General features: G+C 42.2%; 1 protein-coding gene across 2 annotated transcripts in view; it reads left to right on the top strand.

Moving 5' to 3' along the window:
• The first annotated feature begins 6,680 nt into the window (after positions 1 to 6,680).
• The window catches only part of SLC25A13 (solute carrier family 25 member 13), a 124,602-nt gene continuing 112,414 nt past the window's right edge, over positions 6,681 to 18,868 (top strand). The window contains exons 1-2 of one of the 2 annotated variants that reach the window (XM_060248534.1): positions 6,828 to 6,854; positions 14,740 to 14,754. In XM_060248534.1, the coding sequence (XP_060104517.1) occupies positions 6,843 to 6,854; positions 14,740 to 14,754 (27 nt within the window). In that variant the 5' untranslated portion in view covers positions 6,828 to 6,842. Of the gene's footprint in view, positions 6,855 to 14,739; positions 14,755 to 18,868 lie in introns of both variants that reach the window. The other variant, XM_060248535.1, reaches the window with a different exon arrangement.

The following is an 18,868-nucleotide window of genomic DNA, read 5'->3' as shown; positions in this document are numbered from 1 at the left end:
AACTACATTATAAAAATAATATTAACAATTAAAAATAGAAACTTTAAAAACTATGAGCAAAATCTAACCCATCACTTTTAATAACATTGCATAAATTCAAAATAATTATGATTTCTAAAAGAGCTTGTACCCTGTGTAGTTTGGTCTAATTTCTCTATTATGGGTGACCATTTTGTTATACATTTAAGGTATTCCTGATACGGGTCTGCTTGTGAGATACCCACAGTGATCTTATCCGTAATATAGTGGTCCCAAATAATTGAGTACCATTGAGTAATATTAGGGAAATCTGTAGATTTCCATTTTCATGCTCTACATGTTTTAGAAGCATTTTCAAATTTATACATCATAAGTGTCCTTTATCTGCCTTCTTGGGTTGCCAAATACCTCCCTGTACATTTTCTGCAAATGAGAATTTTAACTGAATATAAGATGGGGCCACTGCTTCCTATTAGTCTTAGCCAGGCCTCAGATTCAGCAGGAACTCACAGGAGCACAGCTCCTGAGCCATTTTGATGGTTCCCCCTCTTCCTCTCCACCTATCTTGTCCATTGAATAGTAGGTGGAGCTGTATAACAATTCCTTGGATTAAAAGAGTGGACAGCCAGCTAGCCACCAAGGGCTTTGCCACGCCCCAGGCAGCCCTCATTTACCCCTGGAGAAGCCCACGCCATCCTTTCTCCACTTCTTATGTGACTTTGGGCAGTGAGTGGTTTGCTGGCCTTTTGACTGGGGGAGGGGGGTGGCCCAGGGGAGCAAGACCTGCTCGGGCTGGCTGGGTCTGTAGCCAGCACAAGCAGGCCTTGCTCCCCCAGGGCTCTCCTTTCTCGCATTGGGTTGCTTTTGGCAGGGGGGGAAATATCCTAATAAGTTATGCTAATGAGCTCCACCATTTTTTTTTTTTTTACAAAGCACCCTCTGGTCTTAGCCCTGGCAGGCAGAATTCCTTGGATTATGGGCAGTGGTGGGATTCAGCCGGTTCGCACCGGTTCTACAGAACCGATACCTAATTTGCTATTGGTTCGGCAGAACTGTTTGTTGGCTGGGTGCCTGCTGCTAATTTTTAAAACAAACTCTTTTAATCTGCTAATCAACATGGCGGCGCGGTGAGGAGCCTGAGTGCTGAGGCTCCGAGGAAAAATAACAAAAACACTGCAAAACACCAAAACTACATAAACGTAGAGTCTGTTGAATTTACTTATCAACTGAGAAACGTGTCTGGAGGAGCACTGGCGGTGGGGGCACAGGGAGGCGGCTAGAGAGAGGCGCTGGAAGCTGGCTGAGTGAGGCGTGCGGGAAGCGCCGGAGGCTGGGGCCGCCGCAACCGTGGTCTGGACTGAACGGTTGGCCGGGCGACTGGGATGGAGAGCCGGGAAGTGTGACCTGTGCAGAGCGGAGATCACTGGTGGGGTGGCGAGGCACACGGAGTCGGCTGGAGGGGGGTCTTGAAAGCCGGCCGGGTGGAGCGTGCGGCAAAAACACTACTTTGTGATTGAATGGGAGGTTGCTGGAGGCTATGGCCATTGTAGCCGCGGACTAAGGTGAGTGGCTCGGTCGGGCAGCTGAGACGGAGAGTCGGGGAGGCGAGGGAGGAACCGTGCAGAGAGCTGCCGCGGCTGGAGCTTGAGCAGGACTGGTGTTGTGCTCGGGGCTTGAACTGTGGGAGAGAGAATGAGGAAGGTGCGTAGTTGCATGGTGTGGCCGGAGATTGTGACAGACGGAGGCCGAGGAGCGGAGTATTGTGAGTGGGTGAGGTGGCGGACTGCCCCCAGGGCGTCGGCCTCGGTAGGCACCCCCAACTTTCGCCCCCCCCACTCTCCACCTTCCCACCCTGCGGACACTACCTGGGCATGGCTGGGCGGGCAACCGGGAACTCCCCGACGGGGAAGCCCTGTACGGGGCTCAGGTGATACGGGAAGTCCTGGGGTGTGTGCCGAGCTGTGAAAGATCAGAGAAGAGGTGGTGCCTACGGGGCTGTGCTCTTCCCTGGCCGAAGCTGTAGGGGCTCAACTGAGCAGCTGGGAGGACACGGGGGAGGTCTCACCCCCCCTCCGGGTCGCCAAGCTGTACTACCCGGCCCCAAGAAAGCCACTTCCATGCGAACTGCACTCTGATAACACTGGCACTTTAAGAACAGCACTCAACTTGACTTAATAATTGGACGTCCATCCCACTGACTATAAGATTTTACTGACCACTAGTTGGAATTTATTATTAATTAATTAATCAGGGGTTTTTTAGTCAATTGATTGGTAAATGTAATTATTATTATATATTTATATATTGGAATATATATCTATATTTATATTTTTAGCTTATTCATTGGGAAGATTGATGGGGGATTATTTATTAATAATGCTAGGAATGAATTTATTAATTTTTGACTAATCAATTAGAGGGAGTATTAGGGTGGGTTTTCAAATTAATTAATCTTGAGTAAATAAATAGTGAGACAGACAATTGAGGGACCGAAGTGGCTGGTGGGGTGCGAACCTAAGTGCAAGTGGAGATAACCTAGGTGGGAGGGGGAGGCCGTCCTAATATCGGCCTAATATTGGCAATACTCTGGGCATAGAACCTGTTGTTAATTTATTTGAATCCCACCACTGATTATGGGTACAGTCCTAACCATTCCGATTGGGATGGGGAAGATTTACAGCCATGAATATGTTTCATTGAAACCAACAAAAGCAAATAGAATATTTTTAACAAAACCAAATGTTTTTTTTAAAAAAAATTAAAAATTAAAAAGAAGAAAAAGTACCTATCTGTACTTTGTTCACTTTTTAATGGAAATAAAGGACATCAGATATGCAGCTTTCCTGGTACACCATGCTTCCCTGGCTATTAGCTGAAATGATTTTGATGGGGGTTTGTCACCAGCATCTTGCATTTATGCAAATCCTTTATCAGCCTAGAATAACAATGCTTTAACACAGAGAGCAGAAATTGCTTAATGGTTGCATGCGATTAATCATGAGCAAATGATTGAATAATATTTCCTTTCTCTTGATTGCTAGAATCCTAGTTGGGGTGAGGGGACTCATTCTCTGTCTCTGGAGAGTTATTGACGGTCATTGACTAATTGTGGACAAAAAATAATATTAGTAGTCCATTACAGTCTGATAAATATTCCATGTGTACATGACATGTGCAAAGTGCTCTATATTCTGAGCGTGTATGCCAATACTTTGCTCATCAGAGCTGCCTTGTTACCACAATTCTCTGCAGATACTGATAATTAATCAACTGCAACGAATTTTTACAGAGTAAACAAATCCACTGTGCATGAAAAATGCTTATGTTTCATTTAGGTAGGAAGAGTTTTTATAAACATATTTATGCCAAAAGCATCCTGATTTGCAAAGTTACTGTTTGTTGCTCAAAGGAGAAGAGAGTATTTTCTTTTCATTTGGAACTGCTGTGCACTATAGACAAATGTCAAGTAGATATGAATGATATTGGTGCCTGAAAAGTTGTGTCTGTTGAGGAGCTGTCACTGAATATGTATTGGACAGTCTGAAATACAATTGTAAAGCTGACTCACCTTCATTTGTGTCTAGAGATGATTGGAAAGAGGGTTTTTTCCTACCCTAACATTACTGATAAAGATTATTTTCAAAGGCCTTTGACAGCCTGACAACAAACCTGTTGAACGAGAATGATTCCTGATCAAGTGCCAGATTGGAAGTGTTGATCAAAAAGGCAAGGACAAGGTGGCACCAACATGCTCCTGACTGTGCCAACCAGGGTGCTGACATATGCCAGCTAAAGATCTGGTGCCAGGTGATGTTTACTGCACCATCTAGGCCTCAGCTGAAGTCACAGTTCTATGCAAAGCAAGGCACATTGATTTTATAATAGAACAAAGTAGGAGTCACGTGCACCTTTAAGACCAACAAAGTTTTAGAATGTGATGTGATGACAGCCAGTTTGTTGTAGTGGTTAAGTGTGCAAGATTCTAATATGGGAGAACCGAGTTTCATTCCCCACTCCTCTACATGCAGCCAGCTGAGTGACCGTGGGACAGTCACAATTCTCTCGGAGCTGTTCTTGAAAGAGCTCTCTCAGCTCTACCTACCTCACAGGGTGTCTGTTGTGGGAGGGGAAGGGAAGGAGATTGTAAGCCACTCTGAGACTCCAAGTGAAGGTTGGGGTATAAATTCAATCTCTTCTAATTATTTAGATTTATTAATTTACTTGATTTGTAAGATACCTTTCTCCCCAATGAGATCTCAAAGCAGCTTACATTGTTCTGCTCTATTTTGTCCTCACAACAAGCCTGTGAAGTAGGGTGGGTTGAGAGTGTGTGACTGGCCCAGGGTCATCTGGTAAGCTTCCATGGCAAAAGTATGAGTTTGAATATGGGTCTCCCAAATCCCAGTCTAACTACTATCACACTGGCTCTCATAAAACTGCATAGGAACAGCCTGCACAACCAATGTAAAAGAGGGACTTGCCTGTGTTACTCTAAGCCCTCAGTAATATACCATCAGTCCTTTCTTTGTACAAAGTGAGATCTGAGTCAAATCTCCTCTCTACCATGACCTTTCTAGATGGCTTTAGGCAAGCACCCACTCAGTATCAGCCCTCCCAGCTGCAATGGGCAGACAACATTAGCCTACCATGCAGGGTTGGTTTAAGGGTTAACATATGCAATGTGGTGATAGCATTATATGAAAGCTAGTCTTGAACAAGCAGCTGGAAGGATTTTCATTTCAGTGTCTTAATCTGAGCAGGGATCAAACAATTCCCTCATTCGACATGTCTGAATATATTATAGAGCTTGGAATATCTGAAGTTATGACAAAGTGGTTTCCCAGAGCATGTGTAATTATCATTCTGTTACAATCCACATGGGGCCTGGGTGACATGGGTTTGAACCCCTGCTCTGCCATGCAAACTCACAAAGTTGTTTTCTGTTGCCCCATAAGGTCAGAGCAGAACCAACAGGTTGAAATTAAATCAAGAGTTCTGGTTAAACATTAGGCATAATTTCCTGACAGAGCGATTCCTCAGTGGAACAGGCTTCCTTAGGAGGTGTGGGCTCTCCTTCTTTGGAGGTTTTAAGCAGAGGGTAGATGGCCATCTGACAGCAATGCTGATTCTGTGAAGATTGTAGATTTATACCCTGCCCTTCTCTCTGAATCAGAGTCTCAGCGCGGCTTAGTTTCCTGTATCTTCTCCCCCGACAAAACACCCTGTGAAGTGGGTGGGGCTGAGAGGGCTCTCACAGCAGCTGCCCTTTCAAGGACAACTCTTGCGAGAGCTATGGCTAACCCAAGATCATTCCAGCAGTTGTAAGTGGAGGAGTCGGGACTGAAGCCCGGTTCTCCCATATAAGAGTCTGCACACTTAATCACTACACCGAACTGGCTTTCCAGTGAACTTAGGCAGATCATAAGAAGGCGGGCAGGAAGGGTTGCATCAGTGTTTAGTTCTTGTGGCCCTTTCTTACATACCCAAGGAAATGCTGGTTGCCACTTTGGGGATCAGGAAGCAATTTTCTCAAGGCCAATTTGGCCAGGGATCCTGGAGGCATTTTTTTTTTTTGCCATCTTCTGGTCATGGAGTGGGGAGTCACTGGGGATCAATGTTCCCTCTAAGCTGCATAGTCTTGTGAGCAAAAATTCTACTTTGTAAGCTACTGGCATTAAAGTTGTGAGCTACTGCATAAATTAGTGCACTCTGGGGTCATCCTTCCTGAGCTAAGACAAAAATGTGTGAGCTGGAGGCTAAAAATCTGTGAGTTAGCTCATGCTAACTCAGTTTAGAGGGAACACTACTAGGGATGTATGTGTGTGTGAGGGGGGAAGTAGTTGTGAATTTCCTGAATTGTGCTGGTGGCTGGACTAGATGACCCCAGAGATCCCTTCCAACTGACTCTAAGTCACCTTGGACCACAATCAAGCAAGCTTAATTTGCTTCACAGGGTTGTTGCTGCGCTCAGAAACTGAAGGACAGGAGAATAATGTTGTAAGCCACTCTGCAAATCCATTAGGGAGGAAAAAGTGAGATAGAAATATATAAATGGATTTAATGCTATATAACTAAGGCTAGTAGCAGCCTGCTGCCTGTAAATAACAAAGCACCTTTAAAGGCCAATGAATGTATTATGGCTTAAGGTTTCCTGAAGTAAACCACAAATCCGTGGGATTTCCTAACTCTGCCTAGGACTGGGCCATCAGCATTTTTTGGGAAGGCTATGTCTTGCTTGATTTGGAACCCGAGAGATGCCGCAACACGTTTATATCGGCAAGCAAGCCTGTAAATGGAATATGAACTCCTTCATCTATAGTGCTAGGCTTTGACCCGGGGCTGCACACGTCGCACGTGTTCATAGAGAGCAGCACTCTGTGCTTGACGGCGGCACATATCCTTGAAAGTTGGAACTAATCAGCAACCGATACCCGGTTTCATGGGCCGCAAACAAGAGTTTGTATTCACTTAATTAGGCCCTATGGACGGTGTGCCCTGCATGGGATCAGTGTGCAAAAAGGTGCTTCCCCGCACACCCCCTCGACCTAACTACATAAAACGCCGCGTCTCTTTTCCATCGAGCAGCAGGTCAAACCCTGCTTTAAAATATCGCCTCGCGCTGCTTCCCGGTCCCTACTCGCTCCGGGACTCAAAGGCTGCCCGCCGCACAGCCCGGCTAGGGCAAGGCCAGAGGCCAGCAGACGGATCACGCGCGCGGCAGCTGGGCCCCGGGATTGCTGTCAGCCAATGAGCGGGCGACACAGGCCCTCCCTCCCGGCTGGTTGGTGCGCCTGGGAGGACGCCGCTCGCCGCAGCCGCCGTTCGCCTTGCTGGGAAAAGGGGCTGGCTGCGCAGGGCAAAGCATGGCTGCCAAGGTAAGTCGGAGAGCCCGGCGTGGCGCGAAAGAAAGCGGAGCCGGGACAGCCGCTTCTGGCGCGGCCGCCCTTTTCCCACGCCGCCGCCGCCGCCTTTACTGGGCGGGGAAGTCGCTGGCTGCCAGAGCATGGCTTCTCGTTTTGACCTCGGGCCTGTCCTTGGGAGCCACTTTGCCGGCTTTCGGAGGGGTCGTGGCCACGCAACTGAAAACTTGTAACGGTGTAAACTCTTGAATGGGCGGACAGTGCTTTCCCCTCAGCCTAGCGTGCACACAGTCCAGATGCTTAGTTTCTCAGCGGAGAGGTCCTGGGGCTCACGGATGCCTGGACATCTTGCCCTCGGACCCGGAAGCCTCTTTGCCCAGAGAGGTTGGAAGCGGTCGCGCTTTGTAACGTCTTCAAGGCACCTTCCAGTATATATTGTGGGTTCACTGGTGCCCAGAGTTGGACTCTGGGGCTGAGGCCTGTGCTGGGCTGCACTGTCAAGAGCCACCCGGGTACATGACCCTGTACCCATAGTGTACACGACAACTACCCTGGCATCTGTGAATCTTTCTCCTAAGGAACTGTGCATGAGCTTGCGGATTTGGGGGATTTGTAATTGCAGCATTCAGTGTTATGAAGTGACTTTGAAGGACAGTTTCCACCTGTGTTCTCAATGAATCTAAAGGACTTGGGGTTCAGGAGCCCTGTGTGTTTCCCAAGATGCCAGTCCTCACCATGTACATTTTCTGGCAACTATATAACATAGCCTAATAGTTTGACATTTCTTTGTTGGAATGGCAACCTGCTTGAAAACGATCCACAGCTAACATTGCCCCTAGTACAGTGCATGTACAGTTCAGTACAGTGTTAACACAAAGGTCAGGCTTATGTAAGGACTTTCATTGGACTAGTGATAACCGCCTGATTCTTTGACTTTTTTCTGAGTTCATACACTGAAGACTGGCACCAGTTTCGCACTAGACCTTCAATCCTGGTTTAACTCTGTCCCCAAACTAACATTCTACACCAGAATCTGAGAAACCCAACTCTATGACTGTGTGATTCTATGGTTTTAGTGTAGAATGTCAGCTTGGGGACAGCACTAAACCAGGATTAAATTGGTCCTGGTTGTCCCTCAAAGGAGCAGAGTCTTAAAATGTTGTACTAGAAACAACCCTTCTCCCTCATATTTTGCCTTTATAGGGCTGATTCCATCTCCCCTAATGCTAGTAAGGCACAGCCTTCAAAAGGCTAAAATCACATAGTTGATATTCACTGCTTCTCCTGTGAGTACAACATTGTGGCTACTGACAATGAATATGTTGTTCATCCCCACACACACTGTTTCAGTAGGTGACTGGGTCAATTCTCTTAAATTTTGGAATGTAGAATTACAGCTTGAGTCTGCACACCAGTGTCATCGTTCTATCTTAATTAGCAAGGAAGGGATGTAATTACAACCAGTCAAACATGGTGAAAATGCAGATTAAGGCAAATGCCTCTGTTTATTTAATTGATTGAGTTTGTAAGAGTTCCCATTGTATGAGTACTTTCACTTCAAACAACTCATCTGAGAGGCATGATTATTCATGTTAAGAATGACTAGATAGTATCAATAAAACTTAATGTTGTTTTACGTGGTACACGTTTTATTAGACTGTATGAAGAATGCATCCTTAGTTTGGCAGTGCAGTCATATACAAAACCATTCCAGTGTAAGCTGATTGATTTCAGTAGGCTTGGGCAACACTGCAAGTCATGTTCATCCTGGTCCCAACTAAACTGGAGATGTGGGTGAAAAATTTTCAGTGGAATTTTTCTATGTGGAAATTTCTAATGTTGGAGATTTCCTACTTCACATATGTTAATATATTCTCTTTGTAGTCTCTTTATAATTGTCAGGGCTGTTATGCTGCAAGCCAATCATGTTAAATGGGCTAAATGCACAAAGCATGGACAAATACTAGTACATGCCCCAGGCTTGTACATCGTGTATTTGCCAAATTTTGCTAACATTATCTAAATATTGAAATTATTGAAAGCAGAAAAAATCAAAATATTGAAATAAGAAATTTTTCTTTTTTCCAGAAAATGCACACCAGTAATCTAAACACATTAAAATAAATGATTTCAGAGCTAATTTGTATGTTCTTGTACTTGGTGGTTTATATGTGAGAATGGGTTATAGCAGATGACATGACACAAATAGAGTTTTCATGGCTCCACATGTGAAGTACAATGCTGTTCATTGGAGTCAGTTCAAACCTTCACCTTACAGTCCTAAGCAGAGTTACACTTTGTTAGCCTATAGACTTCAACCTTAACTCTCCTTAGAATAGTACTGCCAGCTATGTGTTAAGTGATACAGAGAAACCAAGTTATGTATTTACTTGATTGAGTCATGTCCTACCTGTTGGAACAGTAGTCCAAAACTTAACTGCATTGTTAGAATAAAATGGCCATAATCTGTGATAACATTGTGGGTTTTGATAATTGTGGAGCTATGGACCAAGGCTGGAATGTACATCTAACTGAAATCAGAAGTATTTACTTCCCACTAAACAGGAATGAGTTATTAGTGTGTGTTAACATATGTAGCAAATGTTATGCATGAAAGTTATGTTTCAAAAAATATTAATTGTTGCAATTTATTCTGTGTAGATGAGCTTCTTTTAAACTTAGTTTAGAGCTGAAAGCATCTGTAGGATCAGTCTTGCATAATAACGTACTCTGGTAGGATTCTTTAGATGTGGATATCTGACTTGTTCATAATTCTCTTAAAAAATTCATCCAGAAAATATTTCAGAGCTGCCTTGGGCAACTTTTCTGATATTCTCTGGCCATTCATTGAAATCTTGCTTGCAAGTACATGATGTGCATGTGTACATCACAAGTGTACATGATGATGGGAAGCTATGATTGGTCACAAGTTTTCCAACGTAAGTACACACATTAAAGTATGGGATTGAAACACATTATTAATATTTAGCACAGTAATTCCTAAACAGAGTCACTTTCCATAATGGAAGTTTATATATTAACTTGTGTTTATTTTAATTATTTACAAAATTATCCTGCCTTTCAAGCTAATTAAGACATCTAACAACCAAAAAACAGAGGAATATTTTAAAAAATCATAAAAAGACTTTAAAACAAAACTAAAATACAAAAACAGAGCAATTCGAACACAGGGAAGGAAGGAGGGATTATTCAGGAAACACCAGATGAAACAAAAGAATCTTCATCTGCTGGCAGAAGACATGATAGAAAGGGACAGGGTAATGTCTCTGGGGAGGGAGTTCCACAGTGTTATCATTGCAACCTGTCAGGAACTCTCACATTGCTACCGTCTAACTTCAGAAGGCAGGGGCACCCGAAGCAGGGCCTCAGAAGATGACTGATGTGGTCAAGTTGATTTGTAAGAGAGTAAGCAGTCCTTAAGTTATGGTGGTCTCAGACCATATAGGACTTTAAAGGTCAACACCAGCACCTTGAATTGGGCCTGTAAACAAATTGGGAACCAGTGAAGTTAGAGCAAGCATGGAAAAGATATGGTGCCTGCAACCCCCTCCAGTCAGTGCCTTGGTTGCAGCATTCTGTACCAGTTGATGTTTCCAAACACTTGTCCAGGGTTTCTTCACATACAGCACATGGCGCAAATATGATCTAGGGCAAAGGTGTCAAATTCATTTGTTATGAAGGCTGGATCTGACATATAATGTAATGTAATTTTGCCGGGCAGGGCTATGTATGCCATAAAATGTAATGCTGGGTACTAGATTTAAAAACTTCATAAAGGACAGCAACTGGTAAACTCCAGGTTGGTGTGTCCTCACTGCAAGGTCCCGTGGTCTGGGGGGGGGGGTGCAGAGGAAAACTCCCATGGGCAGACTGGAGAGCCAGTACTGCAGCTCTGGCAGATACTCCCATACCTCAACATCAGCTGCACCCCCCGCTTGCAAAAACTGATCCCTTTGGCCATCCAGGACAGCATCCCCAGAGCTGCAAGCTGAGAATGGAGAGGTATGAATGTGGCTGCTGTGGCTCCCAACTTACCAGTGAGGGCTTACCAGAGCCTCTCCACATGAAATGAAGGTGTTCTGCTTGACTGCTGCAGATGAGGTTGTTCCACCATGCTGAGTCACAATTGGAGTGGCTCTGCCCATACACCACCAAGCATTCTCCTGTTCCCTCCCTTGCACTTGTTGCTTGCAGCCCACATAACAACCCTGGACAGGCTGGTTCTGTTCCCCGGGCTTTATGCTTGACATCCCTGATCTAGGGCATGCATTGTGATAGCCAGATCTTTTGGAAGCTGGTTGAATGCTCTCTTGGTTACAGCTACCTTATCTGCCAGTAAGATCAACTCCAGCAACACTCCCCCAAGCTACAGATCTGTTCTTTTAGGAGTAGTTTAAACCTGACAAGTACAGGAGACATTTCAGTTCCCAAATGTGTCCTGCTCACAAGTAGCACTTTTGTCTTGCCAGGATTAAGCTTCAGTGTCATATCCAGGTACCAGTTCTACGGTGTTTGTAGGATCAGCAGGAAGCATGAGATACAGCTGAATGTCACCTACATATTGATGTCAGCCCAGCCCAAATCTCTAAATCATCTCATCAGTGGTTTCTTGTAGACTGTTAAATAACATGGGGGATGAGATGGAACTCTGTGGGATCCCAAAGGCCAGAGGCCAAGGAGCTGAGCAGCAGTCCTCCAGCACCATCTTCTGAAATGTCCTTCCATATAGTATTGAAGATGCCACAAAAGAAGACACCACAACATGGTATTTTCCAGTCTCAATTCCAAAAGGTGATCCAGAAGGATACCATGATTGATGGTACTGAAAGTCATTAAGAGGTCCAGGAATATGATCACACTCCCATTATCTATCTCCTGGCACAGGTCACTGTCCCCCTGGTGGTGACCAAGACTGTTTCAGTTCCATATCTAGGCCTGAGGCAGGACTGGGAAGAACCCAAACACTAGATTTCATGCAGGAAACCCTGGGCTTGTTCAGGCACCACATGCTCAGTTGTTCAGGCACCAAATGCTCAGTTACATTGCTCGAGAATGGTACATTCCAGACCAGTCAATAATTATTCAAATCTATGTCCAGAGTAGATTTCTTTAGGAATGGAAGCACTTCACTTTGCTTCAGGGCTGAAGCTACCACCCCCTCTCTCAAGGAGGTATTAAGTACCTTTTGGACCCAATCAGCCAGCACCTGCTCTGACAGATTTAAGCAGCTGGAAAGAGTATAGAAGCAGGTGGTAGGCATCAAACATCCTGGGATCCTGTGGACATCCTCAGATTGAATAAACAAAAAAGTATCCGAAACAACCTGTAAAGCTCCCCTTACATTTGAAAGCTTTATTGGCTACATCAGTAGTGTTGCAGACTAATCCCAAATATATTAGAAAATGCATGCATGTTTCATTTATGTCCAGTAAAAGTAATTTGAGAAAGATTCTAAATGAGTGTAACTCATGCTGAAATGCTACTAGTGGTAGAATATAATGCAGTTTTGCACATGGATCTTTACTGGGTTCTGTTATTATTTTCTCCAGCTACCTGTGAAGTTTCAGCCATGATGATTTTTACAGATCACTTAGTCATTTGGGTCGTTCTGTCTCGTAGTGCTAGTAATAGTCCTCCTTACTGTAGTTCAAGTTGTTTCAGATTATGAACCAGCCACCTAAATAACATTTTTCCCATTCCATTTGATTTTCCATTTTAATGCTCACAGACCAGTTGGTCAGAAGCAAATAGAGAAAGATACAAAATGCATAATTATAAATCCAATATTTACATTATAGGATATCATGATTAAATGGCACAGACAAAAAAATTACCACTGCAAGAGTCGCAACTAACAATTTAGCTACAATCTCCAGTTCTGAAGCAGGAGTCCATTTTTGAAAATAAACTGTAATTCACTTGACTCACACAGTAATATATTTAATAGTTCATAAAAATGCCAAATAGTATTTCATTTTACAGATTAACAGAATAACGACATTGATTTAGATATCATGAGCTTGGTCAACTTGGAATGTCATATTTGTGTTATAGTAGTGAAGGCATTCTCCGCTCTCCATTCCGCTTTAGGTTTTAATCAAATTATCTGCTGTTCTGTTATTAAAGGGTGCTTTTGATATTAAATTATATGGGCTTGCAACTCAAGTAACCTGTAGCAAGTCAGCGAAGAAAGTTTGAATCCAGTGGCACCTTGGAGACCAACAAAGTTTTATTCTGGGGATAAGCCTTCATGTGCATGCACACTTCTTTAGGTACCAAGTTAGTAAAGATCAGGCCATAGATATGTGTGGATGGATAGATCTGTTACCATGGTCCCTTATAGCCAGTCCTCAGTTTCACACTGCAGAAGTTGAGTTTATGTATGACGTTCTTTCTTAGCTGTATGCTTTCTCATGCAATCATGAAGACTGAAAACCTCTTAAGTGAAACCTTTTCAAGTTATTAGAGGAACATTCTGAGTGCTAGTGTGCCTTTAAATGTAACTTAATTTGTGTTTTATAATGTTTTGTTTGTACCGTCGTTTATGGTATCCTGTAACAGCGACTGGAATTTGGTAGAGATGTTGTTCATTACATTAATGTCATAATATATGGGAACTATTTGTAGAAAAAAATATTTCTCAAAACAGATTGTTACATTTAAAAAAAAATAACTCAGTTTGAAAAGACTGTCCAACCACTGGACTGGAAATGAGCTCTGTGCTTGAGTTCCTATTCCACTTTCCTTTTGTAGCACAAACCATAGTTTGCTGGGATGTCTCAGTAGATGGTTTCTGATTGGTACTTTCTCTCCACATCAGGAACTATGGTTTGAAGTGGTTTTGTGATTCTTGGTTATGATTATTTATTTACTTATTATTTTAATTTATAGCTGCCTTTCTCAGTGGGACTCAAGACAGATGATAAGTATGATAAAACATTTTTTGTCAGTCAGTAAGTGAATTACAAAGAAAGTTCACCAATTTGGATGTCACAGCCAACTGTGGAAAGGGAAAACAAGAAAGAGAGCAGATAGGCCAGTGGCTCATTTTTAGTCCTCTAAATTATGGTTGTGGGACGAAGCAACCTGCTGATCTTAGCATTACAAAAGTGAAAATTGGAGTAAACTGAATAATTTTATTGGCACATATCTAACTATGCAGTTCCTCTAATGGAACGGCATTTCTTTATACAGAAGAGGAAATTGTGAGTTGTACCAATTCCACCCCCCCTCCACTGGAGAACCCTGCTTCGTTCCCTATTGTATTCCTGAGGGTGTGCTGACACTCAGGAACAAAATTAGGGGTGTGTTTCAGTGGGCTGCAGCAGAACTAAGAAGCAGGATAGTTCTGCTCTGCGAAATCTGCAAATGGCTGGAAATTGTAAAAGTATATTGAAGCACGGAAGCAAATTGTACTATTACAGAAAACAAATGCCACTGGGAGCCTGTTTAGACTGAAGTTCGGTATAACTCTTTGAAGGTTTAAATTTGGCTTGTGTGGAGATACTCTTTTTAAAATATATATATCAAATTAAGATAAATCATTATGAAAAAAACAATAATATCCATAGAAACAAAATACTATATATATATATATATATATATATATATATATATATATATATATATATATATATATATATATATATATATATATATATATATAGTATTTTGTTTCTATGGATATTATTGTATTTTTAATATATAGTATTTTGTTTCTATGGATATTATTGTATTTTCATAACGATTTATCTTAATTTGATATATATATTTTAAAAAGAGTATCTCCACACAAGCCATATTATATATACCATATACACCAAGCTGTGCATGGAGATACTCTTTTGACCTAGCCTAACTTTTCTGTTTTTCACCTCAGCCAAACAATGGATCGGTGAGTTTGTGATTTTTCCTGAGACCTTTTCTGTCTCTTTCACCATTCCTGAGACTTTTTCTGTCACTATTATGCATGCACACTTTTTATTTTATTCATTTTTAAAATCCTTTGCCTCATGTTAATTCATCTGACTGCATTGTAGTTAAAATGGTGTTTACTGTATAGCAGAAAAACAGAACTTCTTTGGACTATTTATATCTCAAACGTCCTTCCTTCCTTCCTTCCTTCCTTCCTTCCTTCCTTCCTTCCTTCCTTCCTTCCTTCCTTCCTTCCTTCCTTCCTTCCTTCCTTCCTTCCTTCCCCCCCCCCCCCAAAAAAAGAAAAAAGAATATGGATGTATGAGAGTTCTTAAATCCTGCTTGGTATCAGTATTGAATTTTTAGAACTCTCTATTGAATTTGTATATGCCTGATAGCTACAGCACATTCAAGATGTCTGTAGGCATACACAACTGTGCCAAAGATATTTCCACCCCTGGAACGGCACTCATTACAGTGCAATCCTAAACAGAGTTACCCTCTTCTGAGTCCATTGAAGTCAGACTGTTAGTTTTGTTGATTGAGAAGAGGCATAACTCAAAGTAAATCATTTTGGAATTACTGCATGAATTACAGTGCAAGGATCCTGTTCTGTGCAAGTTTTTAGTGAAATTAATATAAACTTTGCAAGAATACCAACTTCTGGTCCTGCTTCTATAGAACAGCTTCCCAAGACTTTACTTCCGCTGTCACCATTCTGCATGCTTGAATCACCATTTTGACAGTTAGATACTCCAAACCATCTGGTATTTAGCACATGGCATCATAAGGTTATTTAGTATACCCATTTCTGTGTTTATATACCTGTTGTGTAGCATGAACTTCATTGCATGTGTGTTATGATAAACTGTTCTGTGTGGTTTTTTTAAAAAATCTTGCACAAATTTTATCTATCACATTACTTTGTCATTAGGATGATGTGTTTTGAATCTAGCAGATGAGTTGAACAAACAAAACTGTTTAAAGTCTTTAAAGCACATGGTCCTGGTTCTAACCCTGTGACCTCCAAGGTGCAGTGTAGCAAAAGTAGCCTTAGATATGAGTGGACAGGATTGCAGCTAAGCATTGATGAAGAGTTGGTCAGAGAATACCTGGCTTCATTAAATGAATTCAGGTCTTCTAGGCTAGATGTATTGTAGCCTAAAATATTAAAATAATTCACAGATATACCACCAAAACTTCTGTTCGTCATCTTTGAGAAATCTTGGAGAACTGGAGATGTACCAGAAGACTGGCATCTTAACTGAAGATGAAACTATATTGTCCTAGTCTTCAAAAAGGGATGGAGAAAAAAAGGGTCAGTGAAACTACAGGATGGTCACTCTGACCAATATTAGGGAAGAATTAACTAGAAAGTAATCAGTCTTTGTGTCTTCAAGTACATGGTACGCTATCAGTTACATCCTAAGCTGATCTACTCAGAATTCCACTCAAGTGTCTTCAGTGGGACTCACTCTCAGGATAATGTTCTGAGAAGAGCAATTTATTTTACTTGTACTCTCCAGGAATTTGATCTAGTTCTAGCACAATATTGCTATATTATATTTGATACAAACCACCCAAATATTCTGGCTCAACTAGTTTGAAGAGATTGTCATTTGATTGCTGTCCTTGCTGATTTCATCTCTCTTGTTGGAACTGTGAACTAAATGCGTTATTGGTCCATACTACTTGATTTTGCTATTATCTAAAGACAGTGTGCATAAGATCTGTTCAGCCTGTACCAGTTCAGTTTGAAACTAGGTATCTCTCTCTGTGGGTGACTGACAGCCATACATGAATGAAACTGCTTTACGCTGCATCAGACTGTTGGCCTCTCAAGGTCAGTGTTGCCTGCTCTGATTGGCAGTGACTTTCCAGAACCTCAGGTAGAGTTTCTTTTTCTCTGAGGATTCTGGGAGCTTTGGCATGCCAAGCAATTGCCCTACCACTGAACTACAGCCCCATCCTGAATCAGGATGGACAAAGACAGGCAGCATGGGTGCATATAAAGAGCAACGTTCATGAAAATGGTGGATGCAGAATTACAGCTGGTAGATACTGTAAAGTGCAACATAGTTTAGAATGATCAGATATAAAATATTGTTGAGCTGAAAAACTTTTCTTTTTTTTTTTTTTTTGCCTTTTTCTATGACTTGGCAAGACTGAACAGTAAAGTATAAAGCAGTGGTTAGCATTGACTAGGACCTGGGAAACCTGGCTTCAAAGTCCCACTTAGCTGTGATACAGCTCACTGGGTGATATTGGGTCAGTTCCAGTTTAACTTAACTCTTGGGGTTGTTAATAAGCTGAAATGTGGTAGGGAGATCCATGTTTATGCTGTTCTTAGCTGTTCAGGATAAAGAACTTAATAGAATGATAGCTTTCTTGTTTCTTTCCCTTCAGCATATCTAGACACTCCCCCTCTCCCCATTGTAGGCAGAGTGTGTTCTTGCAAGGAACCTGCTTTTTCTTGTTATACCTGCGGCAGGTAGTTCTTGTGTTTCTTATACTGGAAACAGCCGTCTTTCTACGGGAGTGAGCATTGCTCTGTCACAAGGCAGTATTCACCATTTCCTGAGTACTGTGTTCACCTCCACCCCCTTGGCTCTCCATAACAAAGGCTTTCTTTGATTATGTCATTGCAGGAAGAGCCCTAAGTGGTTTGGGACCGGGACCTTTAGCTCATTTAGGAGCATAATGACTAATCTTGTCCAGGTGTGGAGCTCATGGGAGATTAAGCATTAGAGATTAAGCAGTTAACACTGCTGTCCTGAGGAGAGACTAGAATAGCTTCAATTACTCTGGTGGAGGTGTTAAAGGATTGTGGCCCCAAAACAATGGAAAGGACAGTTGGTGTTAGAATGTTTTCATAGGTTCAAATCATTCCAAAAATTGGTCCACAACAGAATTGTAAAACCTGCATTGACTAGTATGTTCTATATTGTCAGTTTCTGTCAGCGTCAGAGTTCCACATTTTCAAAATGCAATTTTTAAACTGTTGTGTAAAAGCAGTCTTTGAATTTGCCAAGTGTATTTTTAACAACGTATTGGAACTTTTGGATTGATTTGGGTTCCTCATAAAACCTTACAGATATGGGGCAGCCTCCTTTCTCTGACACTAACAGCCAAATATGAATAACTCTGAAAACAGAAAAATATGGCAACTGAAACCTGAAGCAAGTGACAGGATTTTAAGATTCTACACTGCAACGTGTTTCCCCCTCTAGTTTGTAAAAGTTGCATTCCCCCCCCCCCCCCCCGCCCAAGAAACTCCTTCACAGATCATGTTAAGTATAGTGTGGCCAAGCACGTCATACACATAGAAGTATAACATTTTGGAGGGGATCAGGTGACTTCCTGAGACATCTCTTAGTTGGATAATAATTTCCCCTTTCTATTTAGCTCTCCCTCTTTGAGAAAGGAAATCCATTTAATGCACCACAAATCCTTAAATGAAGGATAAAGAAGAACATCTTTATATAGATGAGCTTGTGTCTTTGAGTATGGGGAATGTCTTATTTCAACCCATGAGTTGGGCACAGTTGTTTTTTACACATTTAGAATACCCAAAGAGACATGTGTGATGAGATTCATAGAAGATCTCACACATTTGGCTGTGTTTTGTGTGATTGCCTTTTTCTAGAGTGACTAAAGAATATTGCACTGTTACGTTATTTAAGGGATAGTAAACATTTGACTGTAAGTGCTTGATTAAGTGTGATTAATCTTTTGCTATTCAGTCAGTTGACATTTAATGGAAAAGCTGCTTTATGCTAAGTCAGAACATTGGGCTGTCTACCTCAGCATTGTCTTTATAGACTGGCAGTAACTCTGGAGAAGAGGGTGTGTCTGAGATGTTTTTGTGAAGATGTTAGGGATTCAGCTTTGAACATTCTGCATGCAAAGCCTATGCTGTACCCCTTTCTTCAAGGGCAAATGTCTCCAGTCAGCAGCTAGTTTCCTGAAGAAACTAGTTTGAGTGGTGGAGGAAAGGTGAGCCGGTGCTTGGACTGCTACTGATTCCCAAAGTGGATTGTTGGAAAATTTTCTCTACACAGATACCTTTAAGCACTTTTGGCTTTTAGACTGGT

This window comes from Heteronotia binoei, chromosome 10 (assembly GCF_032191835.1).
Source record: "Heteronotia binoei isolate CCM8104 ecotype False Entrance Well chromosome 10, APGP_CSIRO_Hbin_v1, whole genome shotgun sequence".
In the NCBI taxonomy this organism is placed as follows: domain Eukaryota; kingdom Metazoa; phylum Chordata; class Lepidosauria; order Squamata; family Gekkonidae; genus Heteronotia; species Heteronotia binoei.
Note: the sequence above shows the minus strand (reverse complement) of the source record. Positions and strands in the feature narration are given on the sequence as shown.